Source organism: Molothrus ater, chromosome 1, assembly GCF_012460135.2.
Source record: "Molothrus ater isolate BHLD 08-10-18 breed brown headed cowbird chromosome 1, BPBGC_Mater_1.1, whole genome shotgun sequence".
In the NCBI taxonomy this organism is placed as follows: Eukaryota; Metazoa; Chordata; class Aves; order Passeriformes; family Icteridae; genus Molothrus; species Molothrus ater.
The window spans coordinates 30,457,522-30,477,815 of NC_050478.2; the positions used below are offsets into that span (position 1 = coordinate 30,457,522).

General features: G+C 35.4%; 1 protein-coding gene across 3 annotated transcripts in view; it reads right to left on the reverse strand.

Moving 5' to 3' along the window:
- SNX13 (sorting nexin 13) overlaps positions 1-20,294 on the reverse strand; it is a 65,455-nt gene that overhangs the window by 8,090 nt on the left and 37,071 nt on the right. The window contains exons 10-22 of one of the 3 annotated variants that reach the window (XM_036406281.2): positions 19,656-19,794; positions 19,120-19,208; positions 18,374-18,473; positions 16,671-16,864; positions 15,546-15,650; positions 13,999-14,131; positions 13,260-13,297; positions 8,926-8,995; positions 6,204-6,343; positions 3,663-3,770; positions 2,823-2,933; positions 1,359-1,520; positions 79-150 (exon numbers count right to left, since the gene is read on the reverse strand). In XM_036406281.2, the coding sequence (XP_036262174.1) occupies positions 79-150; positions 1,359-1,520; positions 2,823-2,933; positions 3,663-3,770; positions 6,204-6,343; positions 8,926-8,995; positions 13,260-13,297; positions 13,999-14,131; positions 15,546-15,650; positions 16,671-16,864; positions 18,374-18,473; positions 19,120-19,208; positions 19,656-19,794 (1,461 nt within the window). Of the gene's footprint in view, positions 1-78; positions 151-1,358; positions 1,521-2,822; positions 2,934-3,662; positions 3,771-6,203; positions 6,377-8,925; positions 8,996-13,259; positions 13,298-13,998; positions 14,132-15,545; positions 15,651-16,670; positions 16,865-18,373; positions 18,474-19,119; positions 19,209-19,655; positions 19,795-20,294 lie in introns of all 3 variants that reach the window. The other 2 variants (XM_054515345.1, XM_054515348.1) reach the window with 2 other exon arrangements.

Below are 20,294 nucleotides of genomic sequence, written 5' to 3' on the forward strand. Positions count from 1 at the left end.
GTAACTCAATGCAGAATAAGTAATTAATTTGTTTGGTTTTAGAGGTGTCAACTTTGAAAGGACAAACATCAGACTCACGTTGTCATCAATTGGTGCTGCAACACGGCAATGGTCAGGATCTGAATAGGTTTTCTGCATCAGAGGTGGCACCTACAATAAAAAAGGCTATGTTAATGATAGAAAAAAATAGTTTTGAGTATGAACAAATCAGAAAAAAATTCATAAGTAGTCTGGTTATGAAAATATAAAATAACAAGATTTGGTCAAAAGTAACTGCAAACTAATATATACACAGCTGTGGATAAATACACAGCAGCTCTTTCACCTTCCAAAACCAAAAATCAGGTTTGTATACTTTTCCATATAGCTACCAAATTATCAATATCTTTAAGACATTCACATCTAATTTGTCAAGTGCCTAGTGCTTCAAGTGAAAAATACTTGAAAACTCTTATAAGAGACTGATATTTCTTCTGATATTTCTCCCTGATCTTAACTCCTGCCTAGTCACAGGCTTCCCAGGGAGTACAGCTGCAGCTCTATTGCTAGTCACACACCAGGGAAGTTACTAGCAATGATGAAGTCCAGAGACAGTCATTTTGCCCTGCAAGTAATTAAGAAACCTCACATATCTCCCCAGGCCCCAATTTATTATTCCCTTTCATGATTTAAGGATTAATTCACCCATCTCAGTTGCTGTTCTACATCTGCCATATATAGCACAAAATGGAACAAACCCTGACCACAGACCTTATAGCTACACACAGAAAGGGGAAGCCCAGAGAAACAAAGGGAAGATGAACATGTTCTGAATGTTAACTATTTTCATAGGACTTCCAAATTGCATATCATGCTACCATTTCTTACCTCTAAAGTATTATATTTTATGAATGTAAGAGATGAGGGAAGATGGCAGTAAAGACAGAAAAAAAAATTAATTTAAACCAGAATTCAGCAAGGAATAAGCAGAAAAGAGGTTATCTCTTTATTCTAAGTTTCAAAATATATGAGTTTTTTCCCCTAACAAAAACAACAGATGCAGGAAATTAGCAGATTGAGAACAGTTAGTTAAAAAATAAGCCATGAATCTCATGTTCTTCTCAAGTTACTTCACTGAACTAAGTGGAGAACTGTAACAGTCTGTAGATGCCATCTTAAAACATGTTACTTAATTGCAAAGACCTCCATTTTTGCAGTAAAATCACTGCTGAACATTATTAAAAAGTGCAGATACAAAACAGATGATCTTCTGTTTAATGACTTGACTATATGACTTCTATATAACATTAGTTTCAGTGAGCCAGTAGTTGCTCTTCTGTTCATTTACTAGCATATATTAACAACCAGTATTTTCTTACCTTGAAAAATGATTGCTTTATGTCTTGTCCCAGTCTCTCTGACATTTTACCCATGTTGTCTGACATTTTAGTCATTCCCTCTGCCAGGCTGTCAGGGATAGACTTGACTGCATTTGATACGTTTCTCATAGAGTTACGCAGTGGATTTACAAACGTGTCCATCTGAAGGGGAAGATGTTTAACCAGAATTGTATAATCTATGAGGACACCAGCATATTAATAAACTATGAGAAACATGGCACAGAGAGCAATAACATAATAGTTGTTCTTACAACTCAAATTACTTAACTTCACTTATTCAGAATGCAGAATACAGCTCTAATTTTACTTCCATTTATATTTCTCATTTGTTAGAGCCCTACTGCAGCTATTTACATCTTTCAACAGATGTTTTCCTGAGCCATTTTCATTTCCCATCCCTTGGCTTTTCTTAGCTTAAATTTAGTTTCCTTTTTTTCTCCATTCAATACCATTTCTCCCTTCCAACCATTCTACTTCCAGATGTTTCAATTCTGCTTTCAACTCTTCATCTTTGCAATATGCCTCTTCTAAACAGCACTGCAATAGTATGTATCATGGCAAGTATAATTAAAAACATAAAGTAGATTCACAGAAACTGTTACAATTTTTCTTTTGGTATAGACTCTGAATTCAGTCCAAACAGAAGCACAAATACCAGAGTGATGCCCTTTAAAAAGTTATGCATATAAAGAATCTTGTAAGCTGGAAAACAGATCGTAGTCATTATAGAAACCTTGATAAATATTTAACTATTTCACTGTTAATTATTTAAGGAATATAGGCTGGACAGTAACTTGAGGTGACAATAGGGTTGCAGATGCTTTTTATATCTAAATTGCTAAAACTTTAGAAATGGCTACATTTGCAAAGCAGATGCTCACACAAACTGATCACCTGAACAAAGAACCACTTGTCTGAAGAAAGTTCTGGTGGCTTAACAAAAAGGATGTAGAGCCCAGAGCTCTGAATTTGACCAATGACTCTGGATGGTTACACCTAAATACATAACAGGTGCTCTTGAAGGGAAATGCAGATTGTGTTTTGGGCTGAAGAGTGGAAAGCATGGTTATAGCAGCAAATACAGAGTAAAGAACTGAAAAAAGAAATCAGAAGGAATAAGACCTTAAAAAAAAATCACAGATGTTTGACAGAAAGCAACTTGCAACAAACACACTTTTAGACTAGTAGAGAAGTCTCAGTGCAATTTACTGTGTCCAGCTTCAAAGTTAATTTTCTTGTCATACAAACAGATTTACCTATTAAAAAATGGTAATTTTTTGGTTCTGTATGTCCTCAGATACTTTGCCACTGAAAGTTTTAAAGCAAGAATCATTTGCAAGATTTTCAAAGTGCTGTATAGCTCTTTCATATCAGTTCTCTTTAATGCAATCATTGCATGAATGAATGCTCTAAAGTTCCCTTGACCGTACAAAACATTCTTACCTTCCGTGCAAAATCTCCCTTCCCTTTGCTGTAGGCTTTATTCTCTAGGAAGTCATACACATAATGGGCTAAAGCTGGAGAAGCTTTCATCATTTCAGGATTTAACAAGAGCTGAGTAAAATAATTTTTAAAAATTATTTTAATACATAATTAACAAAACACAATCAAAGACATCACATGTAGCAATGTATTTTTTCATTCCTAAATTTTATTCCAACATTACACTAGTCTCAAGATAGAAACAATGGGCTTCTTAGTAATTATCATAATTTTAACCACTATGGTAATTATAGCATCTCACTGAAAAATATACACCTTTATCATCAAACAGTGATTTCACAGTGTTTTGTTCATCTTCATGATTTACTGTTAACATGTTCATTGACTTGGTACATAAATTTTAGGGCTAAATGACCATAAAGTCCCTATGAAGGAAGACAACTGAATTCTTTTGTTTGGGCTGATACAGGCCTTATCTGAACAGAGGAAGTGTGTGATTTGCTACACTGCTGGAGTGGGTGCCATAGAAATCCTTACACAGCAGCACAAGAGAAAGTCACCACAAACATGTCAGCAGGAGAAGGTCAATGGCATAAAACTCAAAACCAACATACCTAGAACCTCATCAGCTCAGAAAAGCTGTGACAGAACTGGCTGAGAATATACCAAAACATCAAAGAAAATGCAAACTTATGAGACAGTATCAAGTTCTTACGGTATATTATTTAGTTTTGCATACCAACTACAACACAATTTTTTTTTACAAAAGAAAAAACCACAAGCCACCTCTGAAAAATAATTCCAAGCACAGAGCTAAAAAAAACCTGAATAACACCTTACCTGCAAATAAGCATTTAAATCTTTTTTCCTCTTTTCCAAAAACTCTCTGTCCATATTGTTAAATGTTTTTTTGCCAGGAAGTTTTAGTATATTTGCAAGGTTTTCAAACTAGAAAAAAAGAGAAGAGGTTTTTTTCTGTTTTTAAGAGTTTCAAGTCTTCATAAGGACATTCTATTCACCTATTATTATATATTATCTAACACCTGACAAAAAAATTCTGCATCATGCCTGGAACTGAGAATTGTTGGAGAAGCCAGTGAGAGAGGTATGCTGTCAATAAAAAATGCATGAAAATTCCCAGGAGACTATCAAGAGTAAAATTTAATTTCTTGTGAAACTCTCTTTTGAAGTACACTTTTGAAATACAAACCAATAGAGTGTGCAAAAGTCTCAGGCTAAAATTTATCATTATTATTATTTGGAATCAAGTTGCTACAATTATAAGACTACATAATGAGTAAAGATTTTCAAGAAAACTTGTAAATCTTTCTAAAATCTCTTTCCTTTCCTATCCTGATCAAGCCTAGCAAAGAAATAATTAAGCTTTTCTCCTGGAGAGATGGCAGCACCCAGTTTACACACAGGTTATCACAACCTGCTCTATATGTCATGATCTGTGCCTTTTCTCCAGGTAATGACAGTGATTGGCACTGTACATGGTTGACATGCATCCTGATCTAGTTTTGCAGGAAGAATGGCAGTTCGAGGGAAGGAGAAGGGAAAGAAGAGGCCCTAACAGTTAATAAGGCTGAATATATTTGGTAAAATGCACAAAAAATTAAAAAATGACAACAATAAAGTTTGAAGAATCAGGACTATCCCCATACAGAATAAAGACTTCCTGTAAATAATATCCATAAGGTGGTAAAGAGAGAAACATACAGTATTCTAGCCTTTAAGAAACAATCTGGAAACAGGTTGCATCCTTTTCCTCTTTAGAAAACACCACAACATTACAGATACAAGATATGGATTCCATTCAGTCCTTGCAAGATCTCTTCTTGCATCATTAAACTTTGGACGGCCACAAAGCTCATATAAAATTTATAGTCTGCAGGAAGCACCAAAGAATAGCACTTTACAACTTTAGAAATCCCATTCCTTTGCAAGTAGGTCATATGGGAAAATAACAACAGAAGATGGTCTAGTTTTCATTTGGACTCTTAGATCTAACCAGAAGCAATATAAGCAACTAACAGCCTCTATTTTAAACATAGGTATCGACTTCAAATGGCATTTATTATATGACTCACTAAAGGAACTGGTGTGAATCTATTGAGTGCTCTAAGGAAAAGCCCTTAGATACTTTGAACTGCTAACTTCAATTCCATTATAGATCAACTATCTATTTTTTCTGAAAAACAGTCCCTGACCTTCTTAGTAATTTTAAAACAATGATTCTAACTTTTACCCTTAACATGTCAATAAAAATATCTTAGACAAGCACGCAAGACAGTAAGAATGGCTATTTTCTTGTCAAGACTAAGCAAAACTGTTGGGAACATCTGAGATGCCACAGTGAATCACAGAAATCTGTTTACTTTTTGCAATCTTAGTGCTCTTGGTTAACATTTCTAGTCTCTGTAAATTCAATCAGACTTAGCAACCAGAAATATTGAGCTTTAATATTTTGAACATCTTTGCTTCTGCTATTTATTTCTACTCATTTAAAATTATGTTAGTTTTAAATGATTGTCCCATACCAGCAGAATGTTAATTCACTCTAAGATCCAGGATTCTTCAAAACACTGAATTAATTTAAGAAAATAAATTTGAAGGGAGTACAAAAATCATGATTTCAAACTTATTGACAGCACATTAAGACTATCAGAAATTCAAAGGAAAGTCAGACTTCATTTATAATTAATCCAAGTATTCAACATGTTTGTTTTTTTAGTAAAGCCTTTTCAATTTTTATTACTGCTGTAACTTTAAAATGCTAACTTACCTGCACAAAATTTGGTCTCTATGACTCTCAATTAATAACAGAGTAAAGGGATATAAACTGACACTTCTGACTAGTTCAAAGGTTATGCAGTCAAATCTGACTTCTTCAAAGGCTTGGTTTTAAAAGCACTTCAGCCTCCTTTTAAAAGCACCGTGTTTTCATCCTTTTTTCATGTCAGTAGGTTCTACTTTGTACCAGCTGGTGAATTACAACTCTCTATTTCTTCCTTCTTTCATTTTAGGAGGGTTAAGAGTCTGAGAATACAAGTACAGCAGTAAAAGGCAGATGGCTAGTAGTATAGTGAAGTGCTACCAGCTCTCCCTTTTGTGACCCCACCAATTCTTAACATTCACCTAAAACCTAAATATCTATTTCCCAACCTCAGCTTTTATTTCTTAATGTCTGACAAATACAACTAACTCTCTTGGAGACCAACAGCACTTCCGTACAAAGATTTAAAGTAAAATTAATCTCTATGAGAAGAGGGGGGAGACTTTCTAAGTTCCATTTAGTTTTCAAAGAGAAATCATATAGTCATCAATTACTAAACTACAGAGAAGTGCACCTGTAAAGGTTTTCATGAGATGGGTTACCTGCTCAGTGATCCTCATGTGGAAGTCATGGAAGTCGCTGTAGCGCCGGTATGTCTTCCACATCTCCTCACTGTTTGCATTTCGCCGGTGGACGGTGATGGCGTACAGGGCGTACGTCTTGCCGTGGTCATTACACACTCCTGCCACAGCATATGGGTCAGAGTCAGCATAGACTAGCAGTTTTAAAAACAAAAATAAAAAGGGAACAAACAGAAAGAAGGAAGACGAAAGGACACAAATGTGAAGTGAAAAAATGTCTGGAATGACAGACTTAAAAGACAAAAATGGACATGCAAGCAGAAGACTAAACTATCCCTTTAACTTAAACATTCTACAGTACCCTCCAAAACTTACTATGTAAACTTAAATAGAGATTAAGCAGCTTTAAAACTAGACAGGTTTCAATGACATGCAAAACATAAAAAGAAAAATTTTCAACTTTCAAATAGTTAATAGAACTTTAAAAAAGATATTTTAACCCAAAGAACTCAAGATGAGAGTGAAAGACAAGTGTGAAACCAGAAGAAATTCCAGTCTGCAAAGTAGTCTAATCAGATTGCAAGAGTCTGCCCATCAGAAAAGCTTATAAATACAAGACAGTGATTGCAAGCTGCAAGCATTCAGTTTTGTTATTGGCACAAGTAGTTTGTTATTAACTCTAGGATAAAAAAACACTCCCCATGCTATTTTAGTCAACTATATATACAGATGTGTGTACGTATATATGTAATGCATTCTCTGTGTGCACACACACATTCTATGGAAAAGTCAATTCATAAATAAAAAGAACACATATAGCTATCTGAAATAGAAGCAAACATCTTTTTGATCTCTGTTAAATATTTAAGTCTTCTAGGACATTCCTCCCTCACAGAATTTTTCCCAGTACAATTTGTTTCAAAACCTTCCATTTTATTTAGAGAATAACCTAGAACTACTATTATTTACACTGCATACCATTTAAATTGGCAACATGTAGTATTTCCATTTATTGAGCCAATATCCAGTATGTACAGTTTTCCAGTGACTAGATGAAAATATTTTTAATCAAGGTCTCTGAATTTTTCTATGCACCCACACTGCATAAAATACAATCCTCCCGAGAAACCATCAATTCCATCCTCTACAGGTACTTCCAGTCTTGACTTCTCTGAAGTATAATGCTTTTGTCTAAACACTCAGGGAGCACCTGTAGGACAGTGGAAGCTGCTGCCAATGCAAGAATTACACACTAGAAAGGTGAAGAGTGGGCACAGAGCATCTTGTCTTCGCCATCCAATCTCTAAAAGAAGAATTTTGAGTGCTGAATCCCTAGGGGAATGAGCAGCAGTCAGGATGGTGCCAAAAGACTGCCCAGAGAGCAGAGCCAGGAACCCCCAGCACCACAGGATGCTGCCCAAGCCCTGTCCTCTACATGCACATTGACCACTTGGCCCTGCAGCCACCAGACCACATCCCAGGGGCACTGCCAAGTGGCATCTTCAGAACCACTTCAGGCAGAAAAATAAAGAAGTTGTCCTACTTCCCTTTATGTCATAGCCACTTAATTAGTATTTATTTTGCAACCCAAGACAGTGTGAATCTTGGAACACACAGAGATAATCCTGTCTGCATATTACCCTCACACACAGGCAAAGACAGTAACTGGGTGAGGAAAAGGACCTGCTCACAGATTCAGGCAGTTTAATACCATCTTGCAATACAAACCTGTACAGATCTCCTGCTACAGCTGGAGCATTACATATTCAAAGTCAAACATATTCAGACTGGTAGTTATCAATACATGCTGTCCTCAAGATTATAAATGTTACAATTTATGTGGTTCTAAGTTTACCTTTTTTCCTTAGGTTAGAATGATGAAACTTCTAAATTTAATTCAGAAAAAAGTACCACATGCCATTTTAATTAAAAAGCAGAATTTGGTTCTTAACTTTCAACTCATTTTCCCCTTTCCCTGAGGACTGACTACCATGACACTTGGATTGCACACTGCCCTCACACCGAGTTGGAATAGGTTTAATTAAAAAGTAAAGGAGCTGAATGCTTGCTGACAGCATGTGTCCACTACATAAATGCATAGATTTAAGAGCATATTGTACAGTAAAATCTACCCAAAAAGTATCTGAAGATCACTTCACAATTTAATTGCCCAATGTAATCTCATTTAATTAGAGTACATGCAAATAATAGATGAGATTTTTTTATTTACTCTCATGTAATAAAGAAAAATAATTTCTTTCTAGGCAAAGTTTTTTAAAAGATAACCAAAAATGCCGCACGATAACAACAGAAGTTGCTTCCTTAAACTAAGCTAAGTCAGTAAGGAAGCACAAAGAATAAGGGAAAATATTATACTAAGAGAATGAAACAGTCAAGAATTATGATTCTGTGACTAGAAAGAGAGATGTCTTTCAGAATTTATTTAAATAATTGCTAAATAAATCCTGCTCAATAGTAAGTTTAATGAATGATTCTCCAGAGATAAAAGTAGTAACACACTATAAAACTTAAATCACTTTTTAAGTACAGATATATAGTCTGTGACCTACAGAACAAATACTGGAAAGATTTCCAAAAAAGACTTAATGGAAAATATGAATTCAAATGTTTTATGAGGCCAAAAAAAAAGACATAATCACGATTTCAAGGGCCTGTAATATTACAAAACTCAAAATAAATGGTGGCAAAAAAAGTTAGCACACATCCTTACAGATTCACTTACCAGTATCTGAGATGTATGCATGGAGCTGAACGGTCTCATCAGTGGGGACATTTGAAAGGTCATCTAAGGACTGCAGGGTGGGGAGATAATGTAGGAGGAAAAAATATGAAAAAAAGAATAAGATCAGAAATACATCGTGTTTAATTCTCAAACTTTCAGTTCACTATACAAAAAGCTTAGTGCACTGTAACAACGCAAGGTGTTTGTACTACTTGGTTACCAAAGCCATTCTTTTGCACAGTACAGAGCATTTCCCCCTCATTTTCACACAGTTTTGTGACCATTCATATTTGATCAAACATATTTGCCACTTTAGTTTGATATCTCAGTCCTAATGGAAGTACAACTAAAAATGGTCTTTTACTGAGCATTGGGAAGAAAACCAAAACAAAACCATAAAATCTCCCAAACAACTGGGGAGATACACATGTTGTGTAACAGCTCTTCTGGCTTTTACCTTCATAACATTCTGCTTTCTTTCAATATCTTTATGCCCTACACAAATGTTACACAGCAGTAGAAACTGAAAGTTTTTCTGCTTTATGTGAAAAAAAAACCCAAAACAGCCAACATTCCTCTCAGGAATATTTTCTGTCGTAAAAAATGACCAGGTACATCCTCAGCTGGTTAATGCTCTGTCTCCATATTTAATAATTACTGGGATCAAAAGAAGCCTAATGGTTTTTTTTAGAGAAGCTTTGTTTTTAGTTACAATTAATACATCTGATTACTAAGATTTAACATAATAAAGTTCTTCAAAACTATTGAAAGAATTGCTTATGCAACTGACAGAAATCGAGGATGGGCCACTATGCATCCTAATCTTAAATTACCAGATTAAAAAAAAAAAGAGTTGGAGCTACCTAAGTAGAATTCACAGACACTTGGATCCCAGTTACCTTATGTCTTTTACCTCTTAATTTTAAAATTCTCCAAAGAAACATATTCAGAATGAATATAGCTATTTGCTATCTTTTATAATTTAACCAAGCCAGTTTAATAGTGACTTACTATGAAAAGTTACCTACAATAGGACATACTGGTTAGCAGTGCCATACCCATATAAAACTAAAACCTCTACCTACATCAACTCAGTTTCTAAATCTCTGTTTCCTTAAACATAAAACAATATACAAGATTACAACCAAAAGACAGGCTGGACTTATACATCAATTATTTAAAGACTCTGCTCTTGCCCCTTCTTCATCTGAACCTTTATCAACTCCACAACATTCCAACATAATACTCCACTCTTTCATCCTCTAGTTCTCTTCAAGGAATGGCTCTTGTCTGCCTCAATCACCTCAATCAGTCTCTGCCTGAATATCTGCTACTGAAGGTAACATTTCTGTTATAAAATCCAGATTCCGAATAAAAGGCAGCTTAAAAGGGCTGAATAACATGTGTTGCAGAAGAGAGTCTCCGGAACAATATGCTTGTAGACTTGTAGTACCAAGGTCCCAGACTGAGAAAAGGTAGAAGAAAGAAAACCCTTCTGGGGAAATCTGTTTTGCCACAACATGCTATAGTGCTAGAAGTTTATGTCTGTTGAATGGTAGAACAGATGAATTTATGCAAAAATATTTTGACAGCAGACATCAACTTTACCTCAAGAATCTATAAGTTACTGGATGCTGGAGAGTTATTCTGGTTAAGTATCACCATAAGTGGGCTGTTCCTTTAATCTTTATGCTTGCTTTCAGTCATTGTTGGACACAACACTGTGACTTATTCCATTCTTGAGCAAGTCCCTTGGACAGCCATGACCCTGTCAGGTGTGCTGCTCTATACTGCAGTGTTCAATTTAGGAGCAGAGTATCCCCTGAGACTGGCTAACAGAAGACATTTGTGAAAGGTTGGATAAAGTGCTTGATATTCTGAAAGCTCTAGGATTTGATTATCAATAAGATGGAAGTGATGTGATGTTATAAGAGGAGACAAATAACTATCAGCTGCTTGAATATTTTGTTTGGTACAAAATACTGGCATTAAGGTACTGTTATATTTTTAAAGGCATAATTATTTCTTGTTTTCCCTGCTTCCCTTCACTGTCACTCAAGTTCAGATTTCTTTGTGATTACTGAGTGGGGTTCAAGCTGACATATGCTAATGACTGCCAAAAGTTCAACCCAGCCACTTCTGCTGCCCTTCAAGGTCTTGGAACACCTGTGTAAATCCTTCTATTTACTCAATACAAAACTCCCATTAGGGATCCTTCAGAGGAAATCTGCAAGAGTCTATAAATATTTACAATAATTTTATACTCCCAAAATGTGACCCACTGATTTAATATAGTAGATTAATGTATCAAATCAAAAGGCAGCAATTAAGATATTTTTGTAAAACAACTTTTCTTCAAAACAGTTTTGAGCCTCTCTTCCAAATTCTTCCAGTGAAAGTTTGAATTGCAGACAATTTATTTTATAACAGAAACTTTAGGAAACACTCAACTACTGTGGCAAGGCACTGTACAGCAACTATTAATACAAGTAAATTAAAAGGTTGAAACCTGAACAGATAACACAACAGACAGACATTTAATATGAGCTAATATCTCTACTATTAGATATATCCACAGGAACACAAGTTAATTAAAAACCTAAAAATATCACAACCAAATCTTATTTAATACATTGTCATTAGCTGCAAGTACAGAAATTCCCTGACCTTAGAAGTAACCTTTCCAAGGTCTATTTTTCTTATGTAACAGACTAACACAAGGGAGCTAAACTATGTGTACAGAAATTTACTCTTGACATGGAATTCAGCCAGCAAAAACTAATCTACCAGTATTCAAACACCTGTAAAAGCACTGAACACCCTGAAAAATATGGATTACAGAAAAGCAAAAGTAGTTCTGCATAAAGAGAAATTTACTTACGTATTTATCCTAGAATGTTCCTAACTCTTTATAATAAATGTAGTATTCTATAAATACTCTTGTCACAACAAAAACAAAAATCAAGTCTTTGAAGAGTCCCATGCAAATACCGATTTGCACTGCAATAGTGCTTGGTAAAGACTTTAGGACTTTCTAACTTAGCTTAGAAAGTCACTTGAAATGAAGCAGCAGATAACCAATAGCCAGATAAGCCACCACAATGACAAATCCTCATCCATAAAACATAACTCTGGTAAGTCACAACATTATTAGAAAGAGTACTTAAAAGACATTTGAAACATCTTTTAAAGAAATCAGTCAGTTAAAAGGCTCTTGTGAAAAAATATGACTAAATTAAGTTTTTCTTCTGCATCTACCAGGAGTTTGCATAAATTGTATCAGCTAAACACCTCCCCTTTCCTTTACATTTCAAAATGCCAAAACCAGGAAAATAACAGGAAAGAAAATCCCAATTTAAATTAAAGAAAACATCCAAAACCTACAAAAACCCAAACCCCACAAACAACAACCCCCACACTGAAACACATTGACCTTAATGGTACAGGTATTCCTTTAGAAAACACTCATTCCTTTTTATGCAAGCATGACCTTAGCAATGCAATGGAGCTGCTAAGGAGCTGCAGCACCTTCCAAGAACAAACTAGAAGGGCTCAGGCATCACATAATCCAGGAAACTGCATGCAGACTGTAAATCTCTACGTAAACCTTCATGAAACTGAAAGGTTTGGAAACATACTCTCACATGCCCAACTGAATCTTGTGTACCTTGTGGATCAGCTGCACAATGTCTGCAGAAACATGGGGAGGATATACACCAAACTTATGATTTCTCCTTTTTAAATAAACGTATTTGCATTTTTGGTTTAGGTACGGCCATTTAACAAAGAAAAGGTTTTGACAAACTGACACAGGTCAAGAATTACTTAAAAAAATAAAATTGAACTTGAAATTGGACAGATAAAAAAAACAAAGACTCATGGTTGAAATAAATTCCAGATACTTTAATGTTTCCAAATCAAGTCCTAATGAAAAAAATAATCAACCAACAAAAATATAATTAAATGCCTCATTTTACAGTCTATTTGAATTTAATCCTTTGAGATTTCTGTTTCAAAGGATTTGTTTTCACCTATTATTACGTAACTCCAAGTTTATACCTATTTAAGAACAGCAAATAGGGGTAAGAAATTATGCTTTGCATAAATTTACTGTTCTGTGAGAAACAATGCAAAATATCATTAAACATGGGAAAATACAAAAAGGAGAAATTTTATCTTACAGAGTAATTAATAACTTGCGTGTTTCAATTTGATTCAAAAACTTTTTTAGAAATTCAACTGCAGTGAAGTGAAACCTGTAATGTACATTGTTAAACTGTTTTATCACACTTTCTCTACTATTGAGGACAAAAAAAAAAAATACAAGCACTTACCAGATTTATGCTGCTAGTAGGAGACCCATTAAAAGATTCTGGGAGCAATGAGGAAAATGAAAGGAAAAACCAGGTTAGAAGATTTTCCCCCATTGTAGGGCCACACATAAATAAAAATGCGCCCACAAAACATTATGGAAAATGAAAGAGAACTGTGGCACTGGGCAAAATGCTGCATGCAACATGCAAGCGTTTCAAATTTCCAGCAAGGACACTTAAAGAAACATAAGGTTATAAAGATTCTACATAAATACTTCAACATTTTTTAAAATTTATATCCCCACAAATCTCCTTTGTTAAGGAGCTAGTTAAACGGTGAAAACAATTTCCACTGGATTTGTACTTCAGTTAACAAGAACAATGATTTTATTTGCTTTAAAAAGCCACATTTCCTACGTACTTTCAATTTCTGTTTCCAGAGAGAAGTATAGTTATGTATTAAAAGAACCCAATACATTGAAGAATTTTAAATATTTTCATGAAAAAAGTAGAATGGAAGATCTGCATATTTTTTAAGTGACAAACTAGCTACCAAGACCTGACAAGTATTTATGTAAGATTAATAAACTTACTGCAGTGAAATCCCTATGTGACTTTACACACAAAATCACAAGGAGGAAATGAGACACCACAGAAGTATTTAATTTCCTAAAAGCAGTGTGGATAATTGTTTTATTTTCATTTTAAAACAGAGAAAAGAATGGTCCCAGGAAATACCCCTTAGAGATACAGAGCTCACCTCCTTCACCATCATCTGATCCTCTGAAACTGGGATCCTTCAGCATGTCCAGCTCAGCTAACATACGCACATACAACACGTTCTGCTTGAACGAAGGGTAGAACCTCTCATCTCGCAGCATCAACTCATACACCTTATCGAAACAAAAAATGCAAACTTCAGAAATACTTACCGCATTTTGTAATTAATCAGACTAGTTTTCACAAATTCTACTTGAACAAGAAATACCTGTGCATACGTGTCTCTGACTTACTCTTAATGGAAAGATTATCAGAAAATAACTAACTAATCAGACATGTACATCTAGGAAGGGAAGTGGCACAATAGCTGTAAATGCTTCTGTCCTCTGCTCTGAACCCTTCCAATTGCAGTATAAACCTATTTGGTCTTTATCCATTTTATAAAAGGTTATCTCAGTCCCTCCTGGTGGATAAACTATAAATGTAGACCTGCAAACACTTAGGGCAAGAGGTGAGAAGAGGGACAGAAGGGGAGGGAAGACACCATATGTGTCTATTCTGAAAATTTCTAGTTTAGCCAATACAATATAGCCATACCTCAAAAAGATTTAACCACACCACCTTAAACAATTTACCTTCACAGCATATACACAAGTATCTATACAGAGCAGGAATTAATTCATAAGGTTTGGCTACTCATATGAACTCTAGAATATTTTCATTTTTTTTTCCATGGACCACTGTTCAAATACTATCATCTAGTAAGAATAGAAAAAAACCCAATCCATCCAGGTTTTAGGAAGTTCAATTCTTTTGTAACAGATGGGAAATTTATGCTCTTCAAGAGAATTCACCAGCAAGGCTCAGATTTCACAAGGTGCTTTGATTAGTCTTAAATGGGAGTCCCACATACAATAGCATGATTCTAAATTCAACAGCTCATATCACTAATTTATAGCATGAATGACAACATTGAAGTAAGGATCTAAAATAAAAACATTTCAGACTGGGTATATAAGTTAATGCCAGAATATTAATCATTCACTTTTCCTTTTTTAACACATATATTAGACTTGAATGATAAAGCCTACATATGTAGGTAGTAAATACACTGGGGGTTTTTTTCAGTACTTGCTACTTCTGAGTGCTTCACTGGGCAAGTTTGCAGAAACAGATGAGTCGAACTAATTTCTGGGAACAGCTATAGGATTCAAGATGGGACCATTACACTCATCTTTAAAAAAGTAAAACTGAACAAAAAATGTATGTCTTAGTCTAGTCATGACATTTTTCTTAAATGGGTGCATTAACACAAATAAAATTGTGAAAATTCTAAACTGTGTTTGATACTCAGATTCACACAGGAAGGACACCTACTCCTTCTGTCTACTGCTTTGAAAACCATGGGCTGACGAATAGAAAAGTAAAAGTTGATAATTTTTAAAGAGTGTGATTTTCATAGAACAGAAAAATGGTTACACAGCTTTTAGAGTTTAGATATTTGATTTCTTTTCAAGCATCTATACTTATGTTTTATACTCTATAGCATTAAGAGTTCTTATGAAATAAAGGACGAATAGAGTATACCTTTCTCTGAATGTCATCAAAGATTTCGGGTGTTGGATCCTCATGGTTCAGTGTTTCTGCAAGTTTTGCTACTAAGTTGTCATCAATATTAACTCTTGGAGATGCCTGTCATAGAGATCTAAATCAACTTTTGCAGCATAAAAATAAGAAAGTTCTACTTTATCAAATAAAATCCAATACAATGCTGCAACTCTCTAAGTAAACTAAATTTCTTTTTCACAAGTATCTCTGTAACTGTCTAGAACATATGACAGGAGTCAGATCCCATCCACCCCCAAAATTAAGTTCTGAGTTTGTATTAAAACCTGGAAGTTTCACTATTAAACACTAGGAATTGCCTCCAAAACAATTTATACATACATTTTGAAGCAGTACCTAATCAGATTTACTCAGAGTTTTATTCATGAAAAAGATTAAGATTCACAAATCAAGAACAAGCCAATAAAAAAGTAATAGGATGAAGTTCTGAAACATCTGAGGAAAGGCTAACAGTTCGTCAACTGCCCATTTCTGAGTGAGAGGTGATTTTTATGCACACACAAATTCAGAACAAAGGAGCTTTGCCAATACAAGCTGATGAGCAGTTTCTTCCACAGAGGAATCCTTACTGCCTATTGAAATATACCCAATGGTGATATTTGAGCAATTTACACAGACAATTGTAGAGAGGCAAAGGAAGCTATTTCATTTGATAACCCAATTTAATCCAAGTTTGGACAAATACACAGTTCCATTTTTTAAATAACACTTCTTAAGGGGGCAGGCAAGGGTGGAGTGCAGAATAAAAGGAAGGAAAAGGACAGCATATGCAGAGAGACTTTTTTTATTCTGTCTTTACATTGTCTCCAGTTTGTGTACGCTAGAAAGCCAACTTCTGAAGAGCACAGTGCATCTGACAAGGGAGTCATTGGCAATATGAGCCTTTATAAATGAAGAGGAACACAAAAGAGGAAGACTTCCTTACTGCTTGACATGAGAGAGAGAAAATACACACAGAATAGCCTAAATGTCAATATGTAAGCAACTTGTACTACATAACAACCGTTTTATATTAACTTAGCCATAACTATATCAAAAAGTATCAGGACAAAGAATAAACAAACTGCAGAATGAAGTTATTCCTACCTTTTCTGATAAATATTGCTCATAAACTCCAAATGCAGCTGCTCTTAATAGACCCTTGGTCTGATTAGTCTGATGTTTTCCATCTTTCTGCCGACTTTGAAGTACCTCCAGTTGTTGCTGTGCTGTAACCCTGTATCCTTCCACTGTCATCCAGAAAAACAGATGTGCTTGGCCACCAGTTTGCTGCATGTAATCTACAGAAAACAGACACCACATGACCTTAGTTACTGTTGTGCATCTTGGAATAGGAATTGTCTATGATGTTGACTCCATATGGAATACCAGGATCTAGTTACACATCTGGAATACTTGCCATATAGAGTCAATTAAAAAATAGATATGTATATTGGTGAAAAGTATGTCTATATATGTATACATATTTACATATTGGTGACAATCAGTAAAGAAAAACCTGAGAGCAACGTCTAGGAACTAAGCACTGAATCCTCAAATGCACATGTAAAAAGTGAATCCGCTTTTAACCATGTGAATATAAGGTTTGTACAGCATGATACAAGTGGAGACAAAGTTCAAACTGAATTTCTAAAAAACAGGTTCATAGAATCAGGGGATCATTTATATTGGAAAAGATGTTCAAGAGTGCCAATCTAATACTTTCAAGTCCATCACTAAACCACATTCCTAAGCCCCACATCTACATGTCTTTGAAACACCTCCAGGGATGGTGACTCAGCCACTTTCCTGGGCAGTCTGTCAAGCCAATGCTTCACCCTTCTGGTGAAGAACTATTTCCTAACAGCCAATCTAAACCTCACGTGGCACATCTTGAGGCAATTTCCTCTCACCCTGCTGCTAGCTGCCTAGGAGAAGAGAGCAGCCCTCTCCTCACTACAGCCTCCTTTCAGGCAGTTGTAGGGAGTGATAAGGTCCTCCCTGAGTGTCCTTTTCTCTAACCTAAGAAATCCCAGTTTCCTGGGACACCCCACACAAGCCTTATGCTCCCAACCCTTCCCTAGCTTCATTGCCCTTCTCTGGACATGCTCCAGCACCTTAATGTCTTTCTTGTAGTGAAGGTGAGGATCTGAGGTGTGACCTCACCAGTGTTGAGTACAGGGGAGCAATCACCACCCTAATCCTGCTGGCCACACCATTGCTGATCCAAACAAGGATACCATTGGCCTTCTTGGTCACCTGGACTCACTCCTGGTTCATGTTCAGCTGCTGTCAACCAGCACCCCCAGGTGCTTTTCTGCCAGGCAGTTTTCCAGCCACTCTGCTCCCAGCCTGCAGCACTGCCTGGGGTTGACACAAGTGCAGGACTTGGCATTTGGCTTTATTCAATCTCATACAAATGATCTCGGACCATAAATTCAGCCTTCTTCCCACTAGAGAGCCTTCCTGCCCTCCAGCAGATGAACACTCCTGCCCAACTTAAGTGTCATCTGCAAACTGACTGAGGGTGCTCATTTTATGCCCAAGATTATCACATCCCCCTGTCTGCAAACAACAGGTTCAGACAGGTACCTTTGCAGATTGGCTGCCTCACCAACTCTGTCAGGAAGTACCTTCCATGCACTCCAGGAACTTCCGGGACTGTTTCCATCTACTGCATTAAAAGGATTATAACCACCAACAAAACTGATGGATATTCTTAGCACTGACATTTAGCAATTCCAAGTAGACAGTCCTGTGAGCTAGCATATTCTTTATAAATAAAACACATCAGATAAATTAACACTTACCCATAAAAAACTGTAGTGCAACATTGTCTACCAGAATATGGTCCAGAGGGACTGTGCAAAGTTTTCCAAAGTTTGCTGCCAGTTTCACAGTATCTATTTCCTGTAAGACACAGTTCAGTGTGTTCATAGGCTTTTTTTTAAACTAACTTTTAAAACTTCTACTTACTACAAAGCATATATGTTAAAAAAATTATATGCAATAAAGTAGCAGCTCAATGATTAGCTATTTTCATGACCACTAGTAAATGAAGGTCTAGATTAGAAGGTCATGTTTTCTTAATTATTTGCTTTCAAAATAGCTGCAGCTGTTCTGCTACATGGTAAGCTGGATTTTAATACTGCTGTTCATGCAATACTCTACAGGTCAAATTAACCCCAAATACCTCATCAGCAGTGACAGTAGCAGAAAATTAATTAACAAGAATTAATGTCAGCATTTGATGGGCTGCAGGTCACCACAACTTAAATTCATCTCTGTCACATTTTCTTCTACTTATATGACACTTCTTGCTATTACAGCAATACTTTCAGGTCCAGCTATAGAATGCTTAATTATTTTAATTGTCAATACATGCAGAATATAACATTATCTTGGAACCACATCCAAATTAAGAGAGTCAAGAAACTAAGTAAAGTCAAACATACCACTCCTATCAACCCTTAATTATAAAACAAGCAAAACTAACAACTCGTCAGTCATTTGCAACCTCGCTCTTTTGAAACTAAAAAAAATTTAAAACACTTACTTTTCCTGACTGCAACCTCTGAATTCTTGAATCACATACTTTAATAACATATAATAAACTGTTTATTTGATTTTTTATGGTGTTGATATCTGCAAGCAAAAACAAAGACAATTAAGCAATGCAGATGACTAAATAAAGTCTAGGGTTTTTTTTTCAGTTTAAATACCTTGCTAATGAAAATTAACAAGAAGAAATATCTTTCTTTTCCCTTTTTCAGATTAATGGTTAACTGACTATCATTAATACCTTAAATATTACTGAAATCCAGAACCACCAGTCAGGCAGTTTTGATTTAACAGAAATACACTTAGCTAATCAAATTCTCTGTACTTACAAAAAGGAATCAAACACACACCAACCAACAAAACAATTATGAAAATGAAAACACAAGTTTTATCACTTTTTATGCAATTTTTTAAAAATAAAATACTTTGTACTATGTTGCATCAGAGCTTTTATTTTTAATTGTTGCAATATTCTACAGAGATGATGCTTCTAAGTGTCCTTCATATTTTGCAAAACAACGCAGCACTAACCATCTCCTGCTGTATCTAGAGATCGGAGATATTGCAATTCTTCACTTGCTTTATCTTTCACAGCTTCCAACTCGCCTATATTATCACTTAATTTAATAATATTCATAAAGGCCTCATAGTTACAGTTGGAATCACGAATCTGAAACACAAAGTTTTACAGTGTAAGTAATGCAAAACAGCTATAAGTACCAGACATGATTCTTCTTTAAGTGAATTAGTTTGATACAGCACTGCCAAGTGGCATTTTGATAGTTCTTTGACACATCTAAATTTTCCTTTTGGTACTGAAATTTTACATGGACTAGAACAGAAAAAGCATGCATAGTCAAAAATTATTTCACACCATCACTTTCTGTTTTCAAGAAGTACAACACAGACACATGGAAAGTCCATCAACCTCCTTAATGAAGATCTCCAAAATCCAATCCACCATCTTTTGCTATTATCTCCTTAGGTAAATAGGCAGAAAATGGTGAGACCACTGAAAGGGTTCATCTTTACCAAGATCCCTGGCAAGTACACATGCCCCCAGAGTAATGGCTTCTTAAGATACAGAACTACAAAAATAATTAAAACATTCTACCATGTAACCATAACCTACTGAGGGAAAAACAAATCTACATGACTCCTCTCTGGAAC